The sequence below is a fragment of the Heteronotia binoei genome, chromosome 4 (genome assembly GCF_032191835.1).
Source record: "Heteronotia binoei isolate CCM8104 ecotype False Entrance Well chromosome 4, APGP_CSIRO_Hbin_v1, whole genome shotgun sequence".
In the NCBI taxonomy this organism is placed as follows: domain Eukaryota; kingdom Metazoa; phylum Chordata; class Lepidosauria; order Squamata; family Gekkonidae; genus Heteronotia; species Heteronotia binoei.
In genome coordinates, this window is record NC_083226.1 from 67,902,035 (window position 1) to 67,921,421 (window position 19,387).

General features: G+C 45.4%; 1 protein-coding gene across 2 annotated transcripts in view; it reads left to right on the forward strand.

The window, feature by feature from the left end:
* Positions 1-19,387, forward strand: part of PCSK5 (proprotein convertase subtilisin/kexin type 5) — a 429,617-nt gene that overhangs the window by 63,247 nt on the left and 346,983 nt on the right. For both annotated transcript variants that reach the window (XM_060237482.1, XM_060237481.1), the window contains exon 3: positions 15,811-15,924. In XM_060237482.1, coding sequence (XP_060093465.1) covers positions 15,811-15,924 — 114 coding nt within the window. The remainder of the gene's footprint in view (positions 1-15,810; positions 15,925-19,387) is intronic.

Sequence of the window (19,387 nt, forward strand, 5' to 3'; positions counted from 1 at the left end):
GGCTTTTGACTTTGGCTTCTGGACCCCCTGACTTTGGCTTTGACTTCTGGACCCCCTGACTTTGGCTTTGACTTCTGGACCCCCTGACTTCGGCTTCTGAACCTCTGACCTGCGATACCTGGACTGTGATTCGTTTTTGGCGCCTTGGACCCTCTTTGTTCACCTGCTACAGACCTTGGACTGCCCCTGGACTTTGCCTGACCCGGCCCCAGCCCATGACAGATTGCTTCCACCCCCACAAACACCCATTCCACAGGATGGATGCTGAAGCAAGTGGAACCACAGGACTACTGGCTGCCCTCCAAGCCCAGGTACAGCAGCTGACACAGGCAGTAGTGCACTTGCAGCAACAACCTGCGGCCAGTGCTCCAGCCAAGTGCCCAGTTCCCCCACCTGACAGATTTGGGGGTGCCGTGGAAGAATTTCCTGCTTTCCTAGCGCAGTGTCGGCTGTACTTTGAATTAAGAGCACGGGACTTCCCCAATGAAAAGACAAAGGTGTGTTTTATTATTAGTCTGTTAAAGGGGCAGGCGGCCAAGTGGGCCACACCCCTACTGGTTGAGTCCTCTCCCCTACTGACTGATTACCAGGGGTTTGAGGCCCACCTGTCTGCTGCCTTCTCAAACCCAGTCCAAGCAGCCACAGCCACCCGGAAAATCAGGGCCCTGAAACAAGGCAAATCCTCGGTGGCTCAGTATGCCACCGAATTCAAGCTCCTGGCCCAAGACTTGGCATGGAATGAGGCTGCTCAGATGGACCAGTTTACTGAGGGGTTGGCAGAGGAAGTCCTGGACGAACTGGCCAGGGTGGAGCAGCCACCCACGCTCCAAGAACTTATCACCCTCTGCCTCCGCATCGATGGCCGCCTGGAATGTCGCCGCCAAGCCAAGACCAGAGGGCGCCAGCTCCCTGCGCCGTGCCACTTGGCTCCTCTCCCATCCCCAGCTAGTACCAGAGACGAGGGTGAGCCTATGCAGCTTGGAGCTGCTCGACCCCGCCTGACTCCAGAAGAAAAGGCCAGACGCCGCACGCAGAATCTGTGCCTCTACTGCGGCATGGCAGGCCACTATGCCTCTGGCTACCCTGCTAAGCGTCGGATACCCGGACCTTCGTTGCCACCGCCGCCAAAAGGTCAGCCCCAGGCGTAAGTGGACCCTCCAGCCTGGGGCGACTAGCTGGGTCCTCCGAACAGCAGGCTGATACCCCGGGCCCGTTCCTGCTACCAGTCAAACTCCGTCTGCCCGATGGACGCTGGCTGTTCGTGTATGCCATGCAGGACTCGGGAGCGGCCCACTGTTTTGTAGATGCCGCCTTTGTAAAGCAGCACCAGATCCCAGTGCAGACAAAAGAGATTCCAACGCTGGTGGAGGCTATTGACGGGCGCCTCCTGCGTTCTGGCCCCGTCACCCAGGAGACCTGTCCCATCACCTTCCATGTCCAGCAGCACTAAGAACAGCTGCAGTTTGATGTTGCCCGCATGCCTCGCTTCCCGCTGATTCTAGGCCTTTCCTGGCTGAAGCTGCACAACCCCATCGTGGACTGGGCCCAGCAGGAACTACGCTTCCGAGACCCATGCCCCCATCTGACTCCTCCCACCACTCTAGCAGCCAGCATCCCGAGTGGTGGTCCTCAGCTCCCCCAGAAGTATGCAGATTTTGCCGATGTCTTTGAAGAGACAGGAGCTGATCAGCTTCCTCCTCATCGGCCCTATGACTGTGCCATTGATTTGGTACCTGGGGCGCCACTCCCGGTGGGGCGTCTGTACCCAATGTCGGAGCCTGAGTTGGCAGCTCTGCGAGACTTCCTGGACAAGAACCTGAAACGCGGATTCATCCGACCCTCAACCTCTCCCCTGTCTGCCCCAGTCCTCTTCGTGAAGAAGAAAAGTGGGGAGCTCCGGCTGTGCAATGACTACCGGGCCCTGAACAAGATCACCATCCGCGACCGGTACCCTCTACCACTGATCCCTGAACTCTTGGATCGCTTAAAGGGGGCCCAAATCTACACCAAGCTGGACCTCCGTGGAGCGTACAATTTGGTGCGCATACGGCCCGGAGACGAGTGGAAGACCGCGTTTGGGACCCGATATGGGCAGTACGAGCACCTGGTGATGCCCTTCGGATTGACCAATGCCCCTGCTGTCTTCCAGAGGTTCATGAATGACGTATTCCGGGACCTGACTTTGGCTTTGACTTCTGGACCCCCTGACTTCGGCTTCTGAACCTCTGACCTGCGATACCTGGACTGTGATTCGTTTTTGGCGCCTTGGACCCTTTTTGCTCACCGGCTACAGACCTTGGACTGCCCCTGGACTTTGCCTGACCCGGCCCCAGGCCATGACAGAGTGGGAGAGGCTAAAACGGTTGGCGGGGAGAGTGGGAGAGGCTAAAACGAGTGGCGGGGAGAGCGGGAGAGACTAAAACAGGTGTCGGGGAGAGCGGGAGAGGCTAAAATGGGTGGCTGGGAGAGGCGAAAACGGGTGGCGGGGAGAGTGGGAGAGGCTAAAATGGGTGGTGGGGAGAGCGGAAGAGGAGAGCTAGAGAGGCAAAAATGGGTGGCAGAGAGAGCGAAAGAGGTGAAAATGGCTGGCAGGGAGAGTGAGAGAGTTGAGCGAAAGAGGCTAAAATGGGTGGCAGGGAGAGCGGGAGAGGCTAAAACGGGTGGCGGGGAGAGCGGAAGAGGCTAAAATGGGTGGTGGGGAGAGTGGGAGAGGCTAAAACGGGTGGCAGGGTGACTACACGTGTGCCCAGAGAGAGGGCTCTGAGTGGGGCCTAAGGCAGGTGTGCCATAGGTTCGCCACCAGGGGGCTAGGCTATTACTATGGTGATTCCAACAAGACTTGATCACTGCAGTTTTCTATGTGTAGGGCAGGATAGAGCAGTCTGAAGAATTCTGCATATTTAATTTATCAACTGCCCTCATTCTCCTTGAATGCCAGATAAAAAATATGTAGGCCATGACACATGCAGAACATTTGTAAAAGATTGCTTTAGCTGAAGTGCTTTGGTGATGGTTTGTGTTGCTGCATCTAGAACAGCATGTTCTTTGCTGTGTGGGGTTAAAAGCATGAGTCTCTGATTTATTTTTTATTTGAAACTCTGAAAACCCCATTATCCAAAAATTAAGGTGTACAGTTGCAGTGAATCAGGAGCTTTTGGGCTTACTGGAAAGGTGTATCACATTCAAGGCAAAAACTGCCTGATTTGCTCCTACTAGAGTCAACTAAGCTCCATTCACTGTGCTGGTTTTCAGTTTTGAGGTTGAAGAAAACTCTGGTGGTAGTTGGTTAAAAATGGGAAATATTTGTTTATTTGCATTTCACAGAAAATCTGTGATGAATAATAAGCTATGGGAAATTACCATTTTGTAAACATTTTAAATTAGTCACTGGTATATTTACACCACAGTCATAAACAAATCAAACTGAACAAAAGATTAATAGAATTTCTTGTTAGAAATTTCTTTGGTTACAAGCAGCTAAAGATTGCTGATACAAATGAATCTAATTATTCACTCGAAGACTGTGATCTTACCTTAAAAACACTTGTTTTTTACTACCTTTGTTTTACAATTCACATTCTTTGCAATTATCCAGATTCTTGACAGGTATCTCAAAAAGTCTCAGCCTTCATATAATAAAGTGGGTTCTATGGATCGATGAGGCGAGGTGGTAGTGAAACATCAGCCCTTTATTGATTCAGCATAGTAAGGCTAAGCATAAGACTGAAGACTGGGCCCACAGGGCCAGCTTAGGTAATCTTCCATTGAAATCTGCCTCCGTTCCTGAGGAATGGAAGGTAGCTAATGTCGCCCCCATCTTTAAAAAGGGTTCCAGAGGGGATCTGGGAAATTACAGGCCAGTCAGTCTGACTTCAATACTGGGAAAGTTGGTGGAAACCATTATCAAAGAGAGAATTAGTAGGCACGCTGATGAACACAAGTTATTGAGGAAGACTCAGCATGGGTTCTGTAAGGGAAGATCCTGTCTCACTAGCCTGTTACAGTTCTTTGAGGGGGTGAACAAACAGAGGTCCATCAGTGGAATAGTTTCTGCAGACTTTTACACATCTCCCTTATTATTGTTTAAGCCAGTCATCTGTTTGTTGTATGAGCATTACACTGCTTCATAACACCTAAGAGAAACGTATACATCATGTTTGCATACATTTCAGAGAAACTGCAGATCTTTGCCACTTTTATGCCAGTGAAAATCTAAAGACCCTAGGTTCATAGCTCAGAAAATCACAAATCTAAAAGGAATAACACAGCTGCCTTTCTTAGGATTGTCTGAGTCACTGGGAAGCAGGACATTGTTGATACAATTAATAATTTAATAGCAAACTGTTTTGATCCAAAAATAATTGTTTTAGACTGTTGAACTATTTGGAATCTATATTTTAATGGAATGACAATTTTAAAAAGGGAAGGAAACTAAAATATTGAATTGACTTTCAAGGTTAAATGTGACTTATATGAGAAGTACTAAAATAAACATGATATTAAATGGATTATATGGATGGGCTTAAGGTTAAAATGTTTTATTTTATTGAACTGCAATGATACCTCTTTCACAAAATATTACGTGGTACAAATATATGGACTATATTCATAAAATGTTTGTGTTTTAACATGTTTTATCATACTGATAAAACTCTATGCCTACAGGCCTTGTATATAACAGTTCCTAGTTCTAAGTTCAGTCAAAATCCCCCAGAGGTATATGGCAAGGTACTTTTCTCCCTTTGTCATCACCTCATCCATGTAAGAATAATAATTTACTTTAAACAACTGTTGTAAATGCAGTTGAAGTAATAAAAGTAAACTGATTTGAACACTTGGGGAAAAAACTGTATAAATATTTTTTTATGAAATGAGTCACAGTGAATTCAGAAATGCTACAATTAAAAAAACCCCTAGCCATATCAATGTTATTAAGAGCTTCAATTTTACCTGGTTTCCATTACATTCACCACAACGGAACAGTAACCTATGTTTTAAAGTCTAAAAATTCAAATACATTAATTTGCCTTCCAGACAATGCCTATCAACACTTTGACTCACTGGAACATGATACCTGCCCGTTGTTTGGAGTTTAGGTTTCTGAGATGGTCTGATAAGATAAAATGGACGTGGGTATTATTACTTTTTCCACGACCTACTGTAGCTCAGAGTATCTGACCTGCCTCAAAGTGCTAACCCATCCTTGTAGTCCATCTTCCTCTTAATGAACAGCTTAAGTAAAAAAAAAAGTACAAAGTGCAGTCCTATTAAGTATATTTCACATTCCAATCTATTTCACTCTAATTGGAAATGAATCATTGTAAAGTTGTAGGTAGATATGTTTCTTTTTTCAGCAATGTACAAGGAGAGTGTCAGTATAATGGAATCTCACTACAGCTTTAGCACAGAGAAAGGAAAAGAAATCTCTGGTATGATGGCTAAACAAATGCATAAGCAATTAATAATATGAAGTGTTATGTATTATGTATGTGGCCTCATGTGAGAACTGAATTGGGTGTTTTTGCCTCGCTTATTGGAGTCAGACGACCAGAGCTTGGGGACTTGGAAACAATGGGCAGCAGGATCCTAATTCCTACTGAACCGCTCTAATCACGGGCCCCCTGCTGGTTTGAATGGACCAATAAAGTGTTTGCACGGGAACCCTGACGTGTATATACCGTATTCTTCGCACCATAAGACGCACCCCCCCCCCAAAAAAGTGTGGGGGGAAAGTGTGTGCGTCTTATGGAGCGAAGGTACGTACCTTCCTCCGGGGGGGGGGGCGATCCGCTGCCTCCGCCTCTGATCCCAGCGCTTCCCCCGCACCTGCCTGCCTGGCTCCAGCTCTGACGCTTACAGCAAGCGCCAGGATCGCTCCCTCCGCCCTCCGATCCCAGTGCTTGCTTTAAGCATCAGAGCTGAAGCCAGGCAGGCGGGCACGGAGAAAGTACACCGCCCCCTCCACAGCTGGCGCTCGCAAAGCGCTGGGTTTGCGGAGGGGACGGGTGCTTCCTCAGTGCCCGTCTGCCTGGCTTCAGCTGATGCTTAAAGCAAGTGCTGGGGTCGGAGGGTGGAGGGAGCAATCCTGGCGCTTGCTGTAAGCATCAGCTGAAGCCAGGCAGGCAGGCATGGAGGAAGCACCCGCCCCCTCCACAAACCCAGTGCTTCATGAGCGTCAGCTGTGGAGGGGGCGGCATGCTTTCCCTGCGCCTGCGTGCCTGGCTGGGAGACAAGCGGCAAGATCGCTGTCTCCGCTCCCATCGCAAACCCAGCACTTCACAGGGAGCGATCTCGCCACTTGTCTCCCAGCCAGGCATGCAGGCACCGGCGTGCTTCTCCCGTGCCTGCGTGCCTGGCTGGGAGACAAGCGGCGAGATCGCTCCCTGCGAAGTGCTGGGTTTGCGATGGGGGCGGAGGAAGCGATCTCGCTGCTTGTCTCCCAGCCAGGCACCTGTTTCTTAATGGTCCGGAGCGTCTAATGGACCGAAAAATACAGTAATCTTTTTGCGGCTTAGATACCACTGAGTTAAAATCTTAAAGTTCTGTAGCTTCATGTGACGTGATGATGAATTAGCCAAAGCAGAGTTCCAAATTTCTGACCAATGATCATCTGTTAACACAGTCCTTGTTCCAAGGCTGTTGATAATGAAGTGACTTTGGTTTGGTAATATGAAGCAATATTCTGTAGATTTGTGAAGTCAAACCTCGGAAGTCTCAATCAGTCATATCTAGTAATTTTTCAAAGGCTGTCTGAGGAGTCCACAGTATTGAGGAGAGATTTATCTGTGAAGCTACATGCTGCAATTGAAAATTTAAAAAAAACCATGGGATTTTTACGTTTAATCAATGTTCAAGCATTTTTGGAAATAGATCCTGTTTAGATGCCAAGTATTTTAACCTTGTGATCCTAGTGGATTCTTGTGTATATTGCTAGGTTGTGGGGAGGGAGATGACCAAAATATCTCTGGGACAGTCTCAGGATAGATAAACAGAAGTAAAGTTAGAGTCCTGTCTGCATAATCAACATGTCTAAGAATCTGTACTGCAATCGGAAGTATAACAGATCAAATCAATCAGTCCTAAAGGAAATCAACCTGACTGTTCCCTGGAAGCTCAAATACTTTGGCCACCAAATGAGAAGGGAGCACTCACTGGAGAAGACCCTGATGCTGAGAAAGACAGAAGGCAAAAGAAGAAGGGGACGGCAAAAGATGAGATGGCTGGACAGTGTTACTGATGCAACTAACACGAATCTGAGCAGACTTTGGAGGATGGTGGAAGACAGGAGGGCCTGGTGTGACTTTGTCCATGGGATTGCAAAGAGTTGGACTCAACTGTGCAATTGAACAACAAAGTAAATTCAAGCCTACTTGGGTGTAGTGCAGTTTCAAGATTTTAGAGCCAATCTTTTTTTTTATGGTGCCATAGAAAATCACTGAGTGTATTTTGGCATTGCTTCAGTATAGATGAAGGAATATTTAATGGAAGGGAGCGGAAGAGGAAGGGAAGAGGAAAAACAAACAATTTTATTAAATGATATTGATCATTCTAGTTGAGCAACAATTTCTCCCACCTTCAGAGATCTGATTTAATATCCTGAAATTTGTTGAGGCAGTTGAATTTCAACAAGTCTTTAATAAAAAGTGTGAGAAGAATGCCCAAATAGGGCAAAGAGGCATGTGGCCATTGAAAGGAAAAGTTTTGCTTAAGTAGTTTAGTTGTCAATGGAGATAGATTAACAGGAAATATTGCGGATTTTGAGGTGTTGATTTTCAAGCCTGAAATTTTGCTGAACTGCGATAGAAGGGCTTGTAGACATTGTAATGAGAAGTAAGGATCCGTGACATACAGCATGTCATCAGCAAACATACTCAACTTGAATTCTCGATCGCAGAATTTTACTCCTTTAATGAAGTCAGTGTGATGAATTTCCCAATAGCAGAGACTTGAGCATGTACACATTGATCCGTGATTGAATTCTTTGTACTGTGGCTCCAGTTAAAATAGCATTGAGAGAAGACTGACGAAGGGTAAAACCAACAAAACCATAGGAAATCCAGGAAATATGGTCTTTTGATCTCTTTGTGAGAAGTTGTGCAGAACGACGCCCCTGTCTCCACCCAGATTCTGAACTGCAAGAAGCAGCTGAAGGCAGTGCCTGAAAGCAGTGCCAGTGTCTGAGACATGACTTTAGAAAACAGACTGGGGGAGCGTCGTGTGGGTATTCGTTCTAGTATTTTGCTGTATGGACTTAATATAAACTGTGCACTAAAAGTTTGTTTACACACTTTTGTGTGAGAGTGATAATTCAGCTGGTGAGGTTTTGAAGGATATATTGTAGTTTCAAGGACAACTGACTGTACAGAGTATTGCAGTAATCCAAACAAGAGGTTACAAAAACATGGATTACCATGATCAGATTGTAAGAAAGAGAGTTGGCAAACCAGATGCAATTGATAGAAAGTACTCTTAGCCACTAAATCAATCTGCTTTCCAAACAGCAAAAAATGGGTTAATGAACTTCTTGAAGCTCCTAACTTGCTTTGTAAATACCAACTCTATTCCCTCCATCTTAAGTGGATCCAGATCCACCAAAACATCAGCATTCCTGAGCAGACTTATCTCCATCTTGCCTAGATTCAGCTTCCCTCAAACAGACACATCTGAAGTATTGGATAATGAAATATAGTATTGTGCCATCTTTATATTGATATCATCCAATCTCCAAGCTCCAGACAATTTCTTTCATTGGTTTGTTATATATATATTGCACACAGGGCAAGCAGCTTCACTATGGACAACATGGATAATACAAACTGATTGCCACCAGGACAAAAGAAATGGAAGTAACTAACCTTAAACATCCTCTAATGGTTAGCATACAAAACAAAACCTAGATCAACAGATGCATATTGGTTTGGAGCAAAATGAACACACTCATTTTGCAATTATCACTGAAAAATGAAAGAAAAATTCAGGTCCTGCACTGCTCCATGGACAAACTGTTTATTTCCCTAAATTATCTTCAGAGCCAGAATCCTTCAAATGAAGGATGCCATCAGCATATTCAAAAAATGGGTTCAAGAAAGCTGAATTAATGAAATCTGAATTTAATAGTGTTTGCTCCTTCACATGTATTTTATAACACAACTAAGAAGTAAGTAAAAGCTGACAGGACAAACAATGTAGGAATGGTCAGAAAAATGTCAATGCAGAACCCCAAATCTACTTCAAAAGTCCAGTTAAGATCTATTTGTTAGTCATGGTCAAAGTTCCCTCTAAGCTCGACAGTGTTGTGAGTAAAAATTCTACCTCATGAGCAAAAAATGCTGTGAGCGAGCCTACACCTGACTATCATATAAATTAGTTTTTTAGAAGATTATTTTCATAACCTTGTAAAAATCTTTTAAACTACATTTAAACTATATTTTAAGAATAAAAATATGATGCTTAAGAATTTAAGCATCATAAGAGAAAACAATAAAATCAAATTTCATTACAGAAATGTTGTCCTCTATGGGGGTAGACCAGGCCTCCAGAGAACAGGTTTGCCCACCCCTTTTCAATATAGGGATAGACCTGGCCTTTTCCCTGCAAGGGCCTAATAGAATAGGAGATAGGATCCCTAGTTTTGGTGGATTGCAACCTCTTTGGGGAAAGGGTAGCAATTCCTGCCCTAGCCTCCATTTTGCTGCCTCCAATCACAATCATTTTCACAGTGACTCATCTGGCTTTGGTGCTTGCACAAGGCCATAGCAACCTCCTTCCCTAACTAAGATTCGAGGAAGGGGGGAAAGGGTGAGAGGAAGAATATAAAGAAAGATGAAATAATGTTCTGAATGAAAAATAGAAAACTGGAGTAGACCTGCTCAGTACAGTAGCCCCACAATGTCATATCAGCTTGCCAGACAGGGCCAAACTAGGAAGCAGAGAACTGCTAGAGCTGTAGTAAAAAGTTAATGATCCTGCCTGCATCCAGGGAGATGTGCTTCTCCCAGCAGCCTAGACATCTTGGGAACCATCAGAGAATTAATGAGGACAGGGTTTAAGTATTCTTCCCCCATGATGACTCTCAAACAAAATTATTCTTTATTAACTGAATTACCATTTTTGTATCTTGAAATTACTCACAGATGGCAAGTATATACATTAGAATCATTAACTAATCCTAAAATGAACTGAAAATACATAATTGTATTTCTGAATTTTAAACCTCTATTAAAGAACAATCCTTTTTTTTCCTGGCCAGTTGGGAACCTTAGATGCATGAATCATCAGAACACACAGCCCTCTGGTGTACCACCCAGGTAGGATGGTGATTCTGTAGCTTGAGTCATAGTTGCAGGGATCCATGCTGTGCCTGATTAATAGTTCCTGACATACTGTTATCTTGGGCAAGTACATACAAGGGCCTTTGGACTTCACCTGTGACAAGGTCATAAGAATTATTTGGTCAGCCCTGGCAGGTCATAGATCATATGATCTAACAGAGCCATTGGCTACCTGGAGAAGGACATATCACATAAGAGTACTCCAGTGATCTGAAGCACTCTGAAGTAATTTCCATGCAGTTTGTGACACTGCTTTGACCAATTTGTCTCTTGTGCTTTCTTTATTTCACAAGGAACTTTTCTATGCATTTCATGTCGTCCTCATTGCCAGAATTATATATAATGAAGCAGGCATGTGAAAAGTGTACAACCAACTGGTAACTTTATTATAGCCACAAAAGGAACGTCAGAAGAAAACTTTAAATTCAACTGGCTGTTAAGACAGTCAAACTGCGCTGGAGCTGCTCATGCTAGAAGGCTTTTTTGCAGCAGTTCCTAGGTTGGCAAACTAGAAGGATCAATACACTACAGATTTGAACTAAATAGCCCAGAATTTGCTCTCACTGTGTCATACTGAGTTTCCACAGTGATAAGATATCTGAAAAATAGAAGTCAAGCAAAAGAAAACAAAAATGAGGAACATGCATACTGGATGGGGGATATACTTTTGGGAAGCAGTGTGTATGATCAAGATCTTGGGATCTTGGGATCCATCTTGGATGGACTGTAAATTAAATATGACCAGCCAATGTGATGCAGCAACAAAAAAGGCTAATGTGATCTTGTGGTGTATCAACATAGGCAAAACATCCAAATCTAAGATGTCACAGTCCCTCTGTACACTGCATTGGTCAGACTGGACCTGGAGTATTGTATGCAGTTCTGGAAACCTCACTTCAAAAACGTTATGGGCAGAATGGAAGTGGGTGCATGGAGAGTGATGAGGATGGCCAAGGGAAACCAAGCCACATAAATAAAGGTGGAGGGACTTGGGAATGTTCAATCTGGAGAAGAGAAGGTTGAGGGGGGACATGATTGTTCACTTTAAGTATTTGAAAGGCTATCCCTTAGAGGAGGGCAGGGAGCTGTTCCTGTTGGCAGCAGAGGATAGGACTTTAACTGGAAATTCAGACTAAGGAGTTTGTTCATGTAATTTATGTATTGTTCTGCTCCTGAGATATAGGTATTCCCTTGGAGAATAGGCCTGGGAAGGGAAGGGCTGTTAGTCCACAAAGTTGTTTGTCATAAAAGAGGTCACAAGAAGCCTGAGGGCTGGCAAGTTTAAGCAGAAGCTCAGGAGGTAAAGAAAGTGGGACCAGAGAATAATCTATAAGTATTTTTTGTTGACCTGAAGACCATAATATGAAGCTGGCTTGGACCAAATTCAGCAGTGGGGCCCTTGGATGACCAAGGGGTAAAAGGATTAATGAAGACGATAGGGAAATGGCTGAGAAGCTGGATGCATTTTTTTGCCTCCATCTTCACTGTGGAAGATAAAAAGTGTATGCCCACTCCAGAACCGCTGATTTTGGGAAGGGTTTTGAAAGACCTGCCTCAGATTGAGGTGATGAGAGAGGAGGTCCTACAACTGATAGACAAATTAAAAACTGATAAATCACCAGGCCTGGATTGCATACATTCGAGAGTTCTGAAAGAACTCAACGGTGAACTTGTGGATCTCCTGACAAAAATATATACCGTATTTTTCGCACCATAAGGTGCTCCGGATGATAGGATGCACCTTCCTCCTGGGGGGCGATCCGCTGCCTCCGATCCCGGCGCTTCCTCCATGTCTGCCTGCCTGGCTCCAGCTCTGACGCTTACAGCAAGTGCCAGGATCTCTCCCTCTGCCCTCTGATCCCAGCGCTTGCTGTAAGCATCAGAGCTGAAGCCAGGCAGAAAGGCACAGAGGAAGCACGCTGCCTCCTCCACAGCCGGCGCTCGCAAAGCGCTGCGTTTGCGGAGGGGGCGGGTGCTTCCTCCGTGCCTGCCTGCCTGGCTTCAGCTCTGATGCTTACAGCAAGCGCTGGGATCGGAGGGCAGAGGGAGTGATCCTAGCGCTTGCTGTAAGTGTCAGAGCTGGAGCCAGACAGGCAGGCGCGGGGGAAGCGCCGGGATCAGAGGCAGAGGCAGCGGATCGCCCCCCCCCCGGAAGGTAGGTACCTTCGCTCCATAAGACGCACACACTTCCCCCCCACTTTTTTTGGGGGGGGGAAAGTGCGTCTTATGGTGCGAAAAATATGGTAGCTTCGGTTTCCTCATCTTATTCAGCCTCATGTTGGAAAGGCTGTGGAAATGTTGGTTTCTTTGCACATTGCTGGTGGAAATTGTCAAGTCTGCTGCAATGTCTAGTTAAGTTTGATCCCAAACTCTGGTTCAGGAAAAGGATCCTGGGTAAAAACCACTCTGTATTCAGATGCTGCTAGCTTAAACTCTCCTTCCCCCACCTCCCTTCTTTTGTTATGTAGCAATGCTTAGAAATGGGAATATGGGAACAAGATTGTGGTGCCTTCTCAGAGATAGCCGGTGCTAAGGAAGCGCCCAAGGCCAGCCAAAGCTTGAGAACGATAAAGCAACAATAATGTGTGAATGTGCCCTGCATAGAGTGCCCCCCCTAAGGAATTCCTTTGATGTATACCTTAAATGTTTGCTCTTTGTGTATGCTTGCCAGTCTCTCAATCGTCTTCTACAGTCTAACAATATGTTACAATAAACTAGAAACTTTTTATCAAGAAGGTCTTGTTATTGAACATCAGACTTGACATTTTGAGAGACTCCCTTTTTGGAGTTCAACCTTTCCGGCAACTTGAAAAGCCTGATGGCCGACCAGACTCCGGACAACGGAGAACTCCCACCCGATATGGGACTGGAGGGAGCTGCCCCGTGGCACGTCTTAGACCCGAGAAGAGCCGTGGAATCCCCCCCCCCCGAGTTCCAACTGGTGTTGTCACCCCAGCAGTATCGACCGAGGACCTCGACCACCATCATGGATAAGGCCGCTCTACGCCGGGACGCCATCCTGATCCGCCACACCATGCTGATCCAGGGGGCAGGAACGGAGGCCGTGAACCCAGGCTCAGGGGAGACGGGTGAGACGGACAGCATCATCGTCGTCCAGGTCGGGGAGGACGAGGATGATGGGGCAGGACGCCGGGGGGCCGACAGTGGCGAGCCGAAGCCCAAAGACCAGTACGAGGAGGACTACAAGTTGTTCCGCTCGATGGTCCGTAAAGAGATCGATGGGGCCCTCGGAGGACTGAGGGACGAGGTCCGCGACCTGACGGTCCAGCTGGGGAGGGCCCTGGGGGAAACAGCCTCCTGAAGACCGGCTACGACCCAAGCGGGGACGCAAAGCTGGCCAAGCCAGCCGGCGACAGCCGCAGCACCAGCCCCTATGAGGGCAGGTACCACGCCGGTGCCTGCCCCCCAACCTCAAGCGGGGCCGCGAAACGTGGGGAGAGAGTTGGATGCCACCTTCGATGGGGACCCGGAGGAGGTGAATTATTTCGGGATCCAGGCAAACAGCTATATGCATTACTGGGGGCACTCCTTCCCCGATGAGTTCAGCCGGGTCGACTACTTGGGCTCGAAGCTGAGAGGAGCGGCCAAGAGGTGGCACGTGAGCCTGTGCGAGACCAGGACCCCGATCCTGGACAACGTGCACACCTTCCTGCAGGCCCTGCTGACCCAGTATGAAGACCCACTGCAGGAGTCGCGAGCGCTGGCGGCCCTGCGTGACATGCAGCAAGGGGCCCGACCCATACGCGAGTATGTGGCCGACTTCCAGGCCAACGTCGCCCGAGTCCGAGGGTGGAACGAGGTGATGAAGATAGAGCAGTTCACTAATGGACTGAATGCGAGCATCCTAGATCGGGCCCTCACCCAGGCTCGCCCAACTACCTTGGTGGGGTGGATTCAGCTGGCAGGGGAAGTGGAAAACAACCTCAAGCGGGTGGCCATGCTGCGCCAGCACCAGTCCGGGAAAACCCAAGCGAGAGGGAGACCCGCTAAGGCCGAGCCCCCCAAAGGGAAGAAACTGGCCGCAGCAGTACCGGTGGGGCCCCGCCGATGCTTTAGGTGCGGGGACCCGAACCACCTGGCCTCCAACTGCCCACACCCCCTGCCACTGCGGGCTCTGCTGGCCCCATCTAGGCCGATCGCCCCCACCTTGAAGAAAGCCCCCGGCCGCCCTAAGGATGCGGCGAAGAGCAGCGCGGTAGCGGTGCGAGAGGAGTTGCTGGAGGAAGAAGTGCTCCTGTCTGCGGAACTGGCCGACCTAGCGTGGGTGGAAGAGCCGGTGGGAAACGAACCCGACCTGCTGCCCTAAAGGGTGCCCAACAGCAGGTCGATCGTGACGAGGCGCCGCTGACGGTGAGAGTGACGGGGAGATTGTATTTTGTGACTGTGAAACTGCTGAACCCTAAACTACGGAGGTTCCTGCAGATACGAGCCCTTATAGACTCGGGGTGTAACAGAGAACTGATCTCCCCCAAAGTGGTGGAGGCGTTGGGACTAGAGAGCTCGCAGCTACCCCACCCCATGCTGTTTGAGCAAATGGATGGGTCCGTGATGTGCGGAGAGCCCTGCACACGTGAGACGCAACCATGTCCCATGGGGATCGAGGAGCATTGGGATCAGGAGTTCTTTGTGATTGCCCCTTCGTGCTCGTACCCGGTAGTGCTGGGGGTGGGATGGTTAGAAAAGCACGAACCCCTAATCCGGTGGAGGGCGCAGACCATCAGGTTCCTGGACCCTGGGTGCAAAACCCACCTCTGGAACATGGCGTGGGGACCGAAAGCCCCCGCCGCAAAAGAGAGGGCGTGTGTGACGGTGGAGGAAGTGCACCCGATCCCTGAGGTTTACCGCGACCTGATGAAGGTGTTTAGCGAGAAAGAAGCCAACCAATTACCCCCTCACCGGAGCACGGACTGTGCTATAGAACTAATCCTGGGGGAAACCCTACCCCGAGCCAAATTGTTTTGTTGATTAATAATTTAAAATGTTTAATAATGATAGTTTTACTTATTCAACTTATCTCTGTAATATTTCATCATTTGTATACAGGCTTTTTTTTATGTTCTTCCTTTGTTGTTATCTGTATCATAATAAAAGGGAGGTGATCTTATTGAGTTGCATAATAACTTATGCTGCTCAGTCATTGGGATAGAATGAATATATAAGATGTTTGTTAGGCAAAAGCATTAGCTCGCTCTTTCTTTCTTTCTTTCTTTCTTTCTTTCTTTCTTGAACTGGTAGGGTTCACTTTTAAGGGCTGTTGGTGATATGATCTATGCAGATGTGCTATTTAAATGTATTTTAAATGACTAGAACATTAAAAGGAATTTAGTATCTAAATATGCCTTTGTGCCTGTTAACAGCAATATTTTCAGATTTTATATTTATTTTAGAATACTCATGATAGCTTTTTTTAAAAAATTACTGTTTGTGTTGTTTGTACAATATTTGTTTGTATTGACAGGTGGAATGGATAGAACAACAAGTTGTAAAAAGAAGGATAAAGAGAGATTACAAACTTGGTGGTACCCAGTCCATGTATTTTAATGATCCCAAATGGCCAAGTATGTGGTACATGGTAAGTTCCCATAAGACTAATAGTTTTGTTGTATGCTGCAATCTTTAGTAGGCAGAATAGTATGCCAGAATTTTCTTATTTGTTTTATGTGAAATAATAAAGGTTAGCAAACTTGGTGACTTGCAACCAGTGCAAATGTGGGTATTTATAATTGCCCTAATTTACATTTAACCAGGATAGAGAGAGATTAGGAGCTATTTTAGTACAGAAACACTTCTCTTGGGGTGCTGGATTTAAATGCTCTTAATGAAAGCTTTTATTTTCTTAAAGTGGAAGTTTCTCTTCTATGATCTTGTTATAATTTAACTTACATTACCCTGTTGCTTAGTTGTCTGTTAACTGTTGACATTTTAAAATATACAGGTTCTGATATTAACAGTGGATACTTGAACATATTCTATGCTTTGATGCTTGGCAATGTCCAAAGTGGCATGAGGAATTGCTGTAAAAAAAAATGCTGCTGCATATCAGTATCTCATGCTTTCTCATGAGTGGGATTTCTCATGTTACTTTTCTATCCTGTATTAGAGCAAATTCCTGCAATTATTTTCATATCTATGACTTCCCCAACTAAATTAGCAGGGATCTGACATAGGCACGAACCGAACCATGAATCGTGATTTGTACTGTAATCCTTAATGCCATCTTTTTAGGTTAGCTATTGTGGTTTATTGTGAAGCCTTCTATTGTACATTCACCCAGTTGTTGACATATTCCAGATGCATAGTGTTTGGTAACTTTTTTGTAAAGACTGTAATAAATTACGCTGTACTGCAATTGTATAAAATCAACAACAGCCCATGCATATGCTTTCTCTATCATAGTGCCCACCTTAAGGAATGACCTACCTAAGGAGGTCAGGAAGGCTTCCACTCTTCTTGCTTTCTGAAAATTATGCAAAACTGAATTACTCAATAGAGCTTTTCTATACAGGTAATAGGATTGTTCTGTAATAAACTAGTAGCAAAAATAATTTGGGTAAAAAGTAGGAGCTGTGGTCTGTACTACTGTGTATAGCTCATACAGCCTGTTAACTGTAAGTGGGATGCTACTATGTAATTTTTGCTTTATTTAACACATTAGATAAAGCAAATAAAGCAGTTGTGAACTGCTTTGGATTCACTGTGTAAAGAAAAGCTATCTATCATCTGTAAGCAATGATAAATATACTGAAATAGAATACTACAATAGACATTATTCATTTCTAATCTAAAAACTAGCATTATTGTTTTGGAAATCTGACTATAGCCCAGTACAGTGTCATTTATTGCAGTCTTTACAAAAACGTTACCAGATACTATGCATCTGGAATATGTCAACAACTGGGTGAATGTACAATAGAAGGCTTCACAATAAATGGCTTGTTATCTTATGAAGAAGTAATGGAAGAAATAGTGGGCTGCAAAACTCAGTTTTTTCAATATCTGCAAGCTTATTTAAGAAACATGCTCGAGTGATATCGAACTCCACACAATCTTGTTTTAATCTGTAGTCTTTAATTGGATGTCAGAGGTTCTTCAACCACAAATTTGTTAATATTTTCTGGAGTTCCTTCATGCAAGTATTCTGGCAGCTGTTACAAACCTAAGTTTAGATGTAACATGATATTTTCACGCATTGACCCCAAAACTAGACTAGATTACTGTAATGCCCTCTACATGGGGCTGCCTCTGTGCTGAACCCGGAAGCTGCAGCTGGTGCAGAACGCAGCTGCTAGACTGTTGTTGGGGTTCCCAAAGTGGGAGCACATACAACTGGGGCTGCGCGAACTGCACTGGCTGCCAGTTATATACCGGATTTGTTACAAAGTGCTGGTTATTACCTTTAAAGCCTACATGGCCGAGGACCTGCCTACCTTAGGGACCGTCTCTCCCCATATGAACCCCAGAGAGCACTGAGGTCAGCAGGGAAGAGCCTGCTGACTATCCCCGGGCCGAAAGAGGTAAAACTACAGAGTACCCGTGCCTGGGCCTTCTCTGTTGTGGCTCCATACCTATGGAACCAGCTTCCGAAAGATATGCAGGCCCTGCGGGATTTTGAACAGTTCCGCAGGGTCTGCAAGACCATCCTTTTTGGGATGGCCTTCACCAATTAAAGAGAGAGACTGCTAAGTAAACTTACCATCTACTGTAATAGCACCAGCATATTAATTTTATCAATTTTAGAATTTTAATTAAATTGTTAAATTAGTCTTTGTTTTAAATATCATTGTATAATTTAATGTATTGATTTATGTTGTTAGCCGCCCTGAGCCTGCTCCAGCGGGGAGGGCAGGATATAAATAAAATGATGATGATGAACTATTCTTTTACAATATTTGGAAAACAAAGTTTTGAGAGAACAGATTTAGAATTAGTTGTGAGCCTTTTACTTGCTGCCAAGTTGTATTTCACAGCAGGCTGGAAAGAAGAAGGTGCTCTTAGCATTATGGATTGATTTGTCTAAGAGATAGCTGCTTCTTTGTCAATAACATGCTACACTAGACAGTTGAGAGATCATGCAGACAGGATTGTGTAAAATTGACTTTATCATATTTTAAAATGACAGATTTTTTGACAGAAGACACTCTTGTATTTATTATGTTCTTACATCCCATCCCATGAAAATAACACATCTATGGATGAGATTTTACATAAATTACTGAATCAGGCAAGCAATGTATTGGATCCCTTGGTAAAAAAAAAAGTAGATATGATAGAATGTCAGAATTTACAATTACATGAGAAGAATATCACTTGGCAACATCATTATATCTAATTCTAAACCAGGAAATAGAGTGTGGATCAAAAAAAATCTACCAAGTAGAGCCAGAGCCAGACATAGGTGGTATTTCTAGAAGTTTTGGGTAAGGGTTTGTTGAAAAAATATGACTTGTTTTTTAAAAACACATTGGGTGGTTAAAACAAACTGAAAACCATAGGAAAAAAGTCCTGTGTGCCATTTAAGAAAAATGTGCCATTCAGATTTCATGTGACTGGGAAGTATTGGTGGCCATTTTGGGAGTTGCTAGGCAACCCACATCTAACCTTGCTTAGGATTTCAAGCCTCAGTTTCCTGTCAGGAGGAGAGTGGAGACAGAGGAAGAAAAGAAAAATACAGAAGGGGAGAAAACTGGGAGAGAAGGTTCAGAAAAGTTAAAAGAGACAACTGCAGAAGGGGGAGAGGAACAGATGAAGTTGGGGAAGGACAGAGGGCATGAAGGATTATGCAGGAGAAAAAGAACAAAAATGGGTGGGTGGAAAAGACAGAAGAAAAGGGGAGAGGCTGCAGGCACAAAAGAAAAGCAAGGGGCAGAGAGTGATGCAAGTCCTTGTGTGTTCTCCTCTTAATTCTTTTCAGTGGATCAGAGAAGAGCATTTAAATGAAATTTTAGTCAGTTTAACATGTTCTGCTTTGTGGGTGGGGTCTTCCCCATCACTTGCTGGTGGCTGCTGCAGGAAAGACTGCTGGTGACAACATGGCC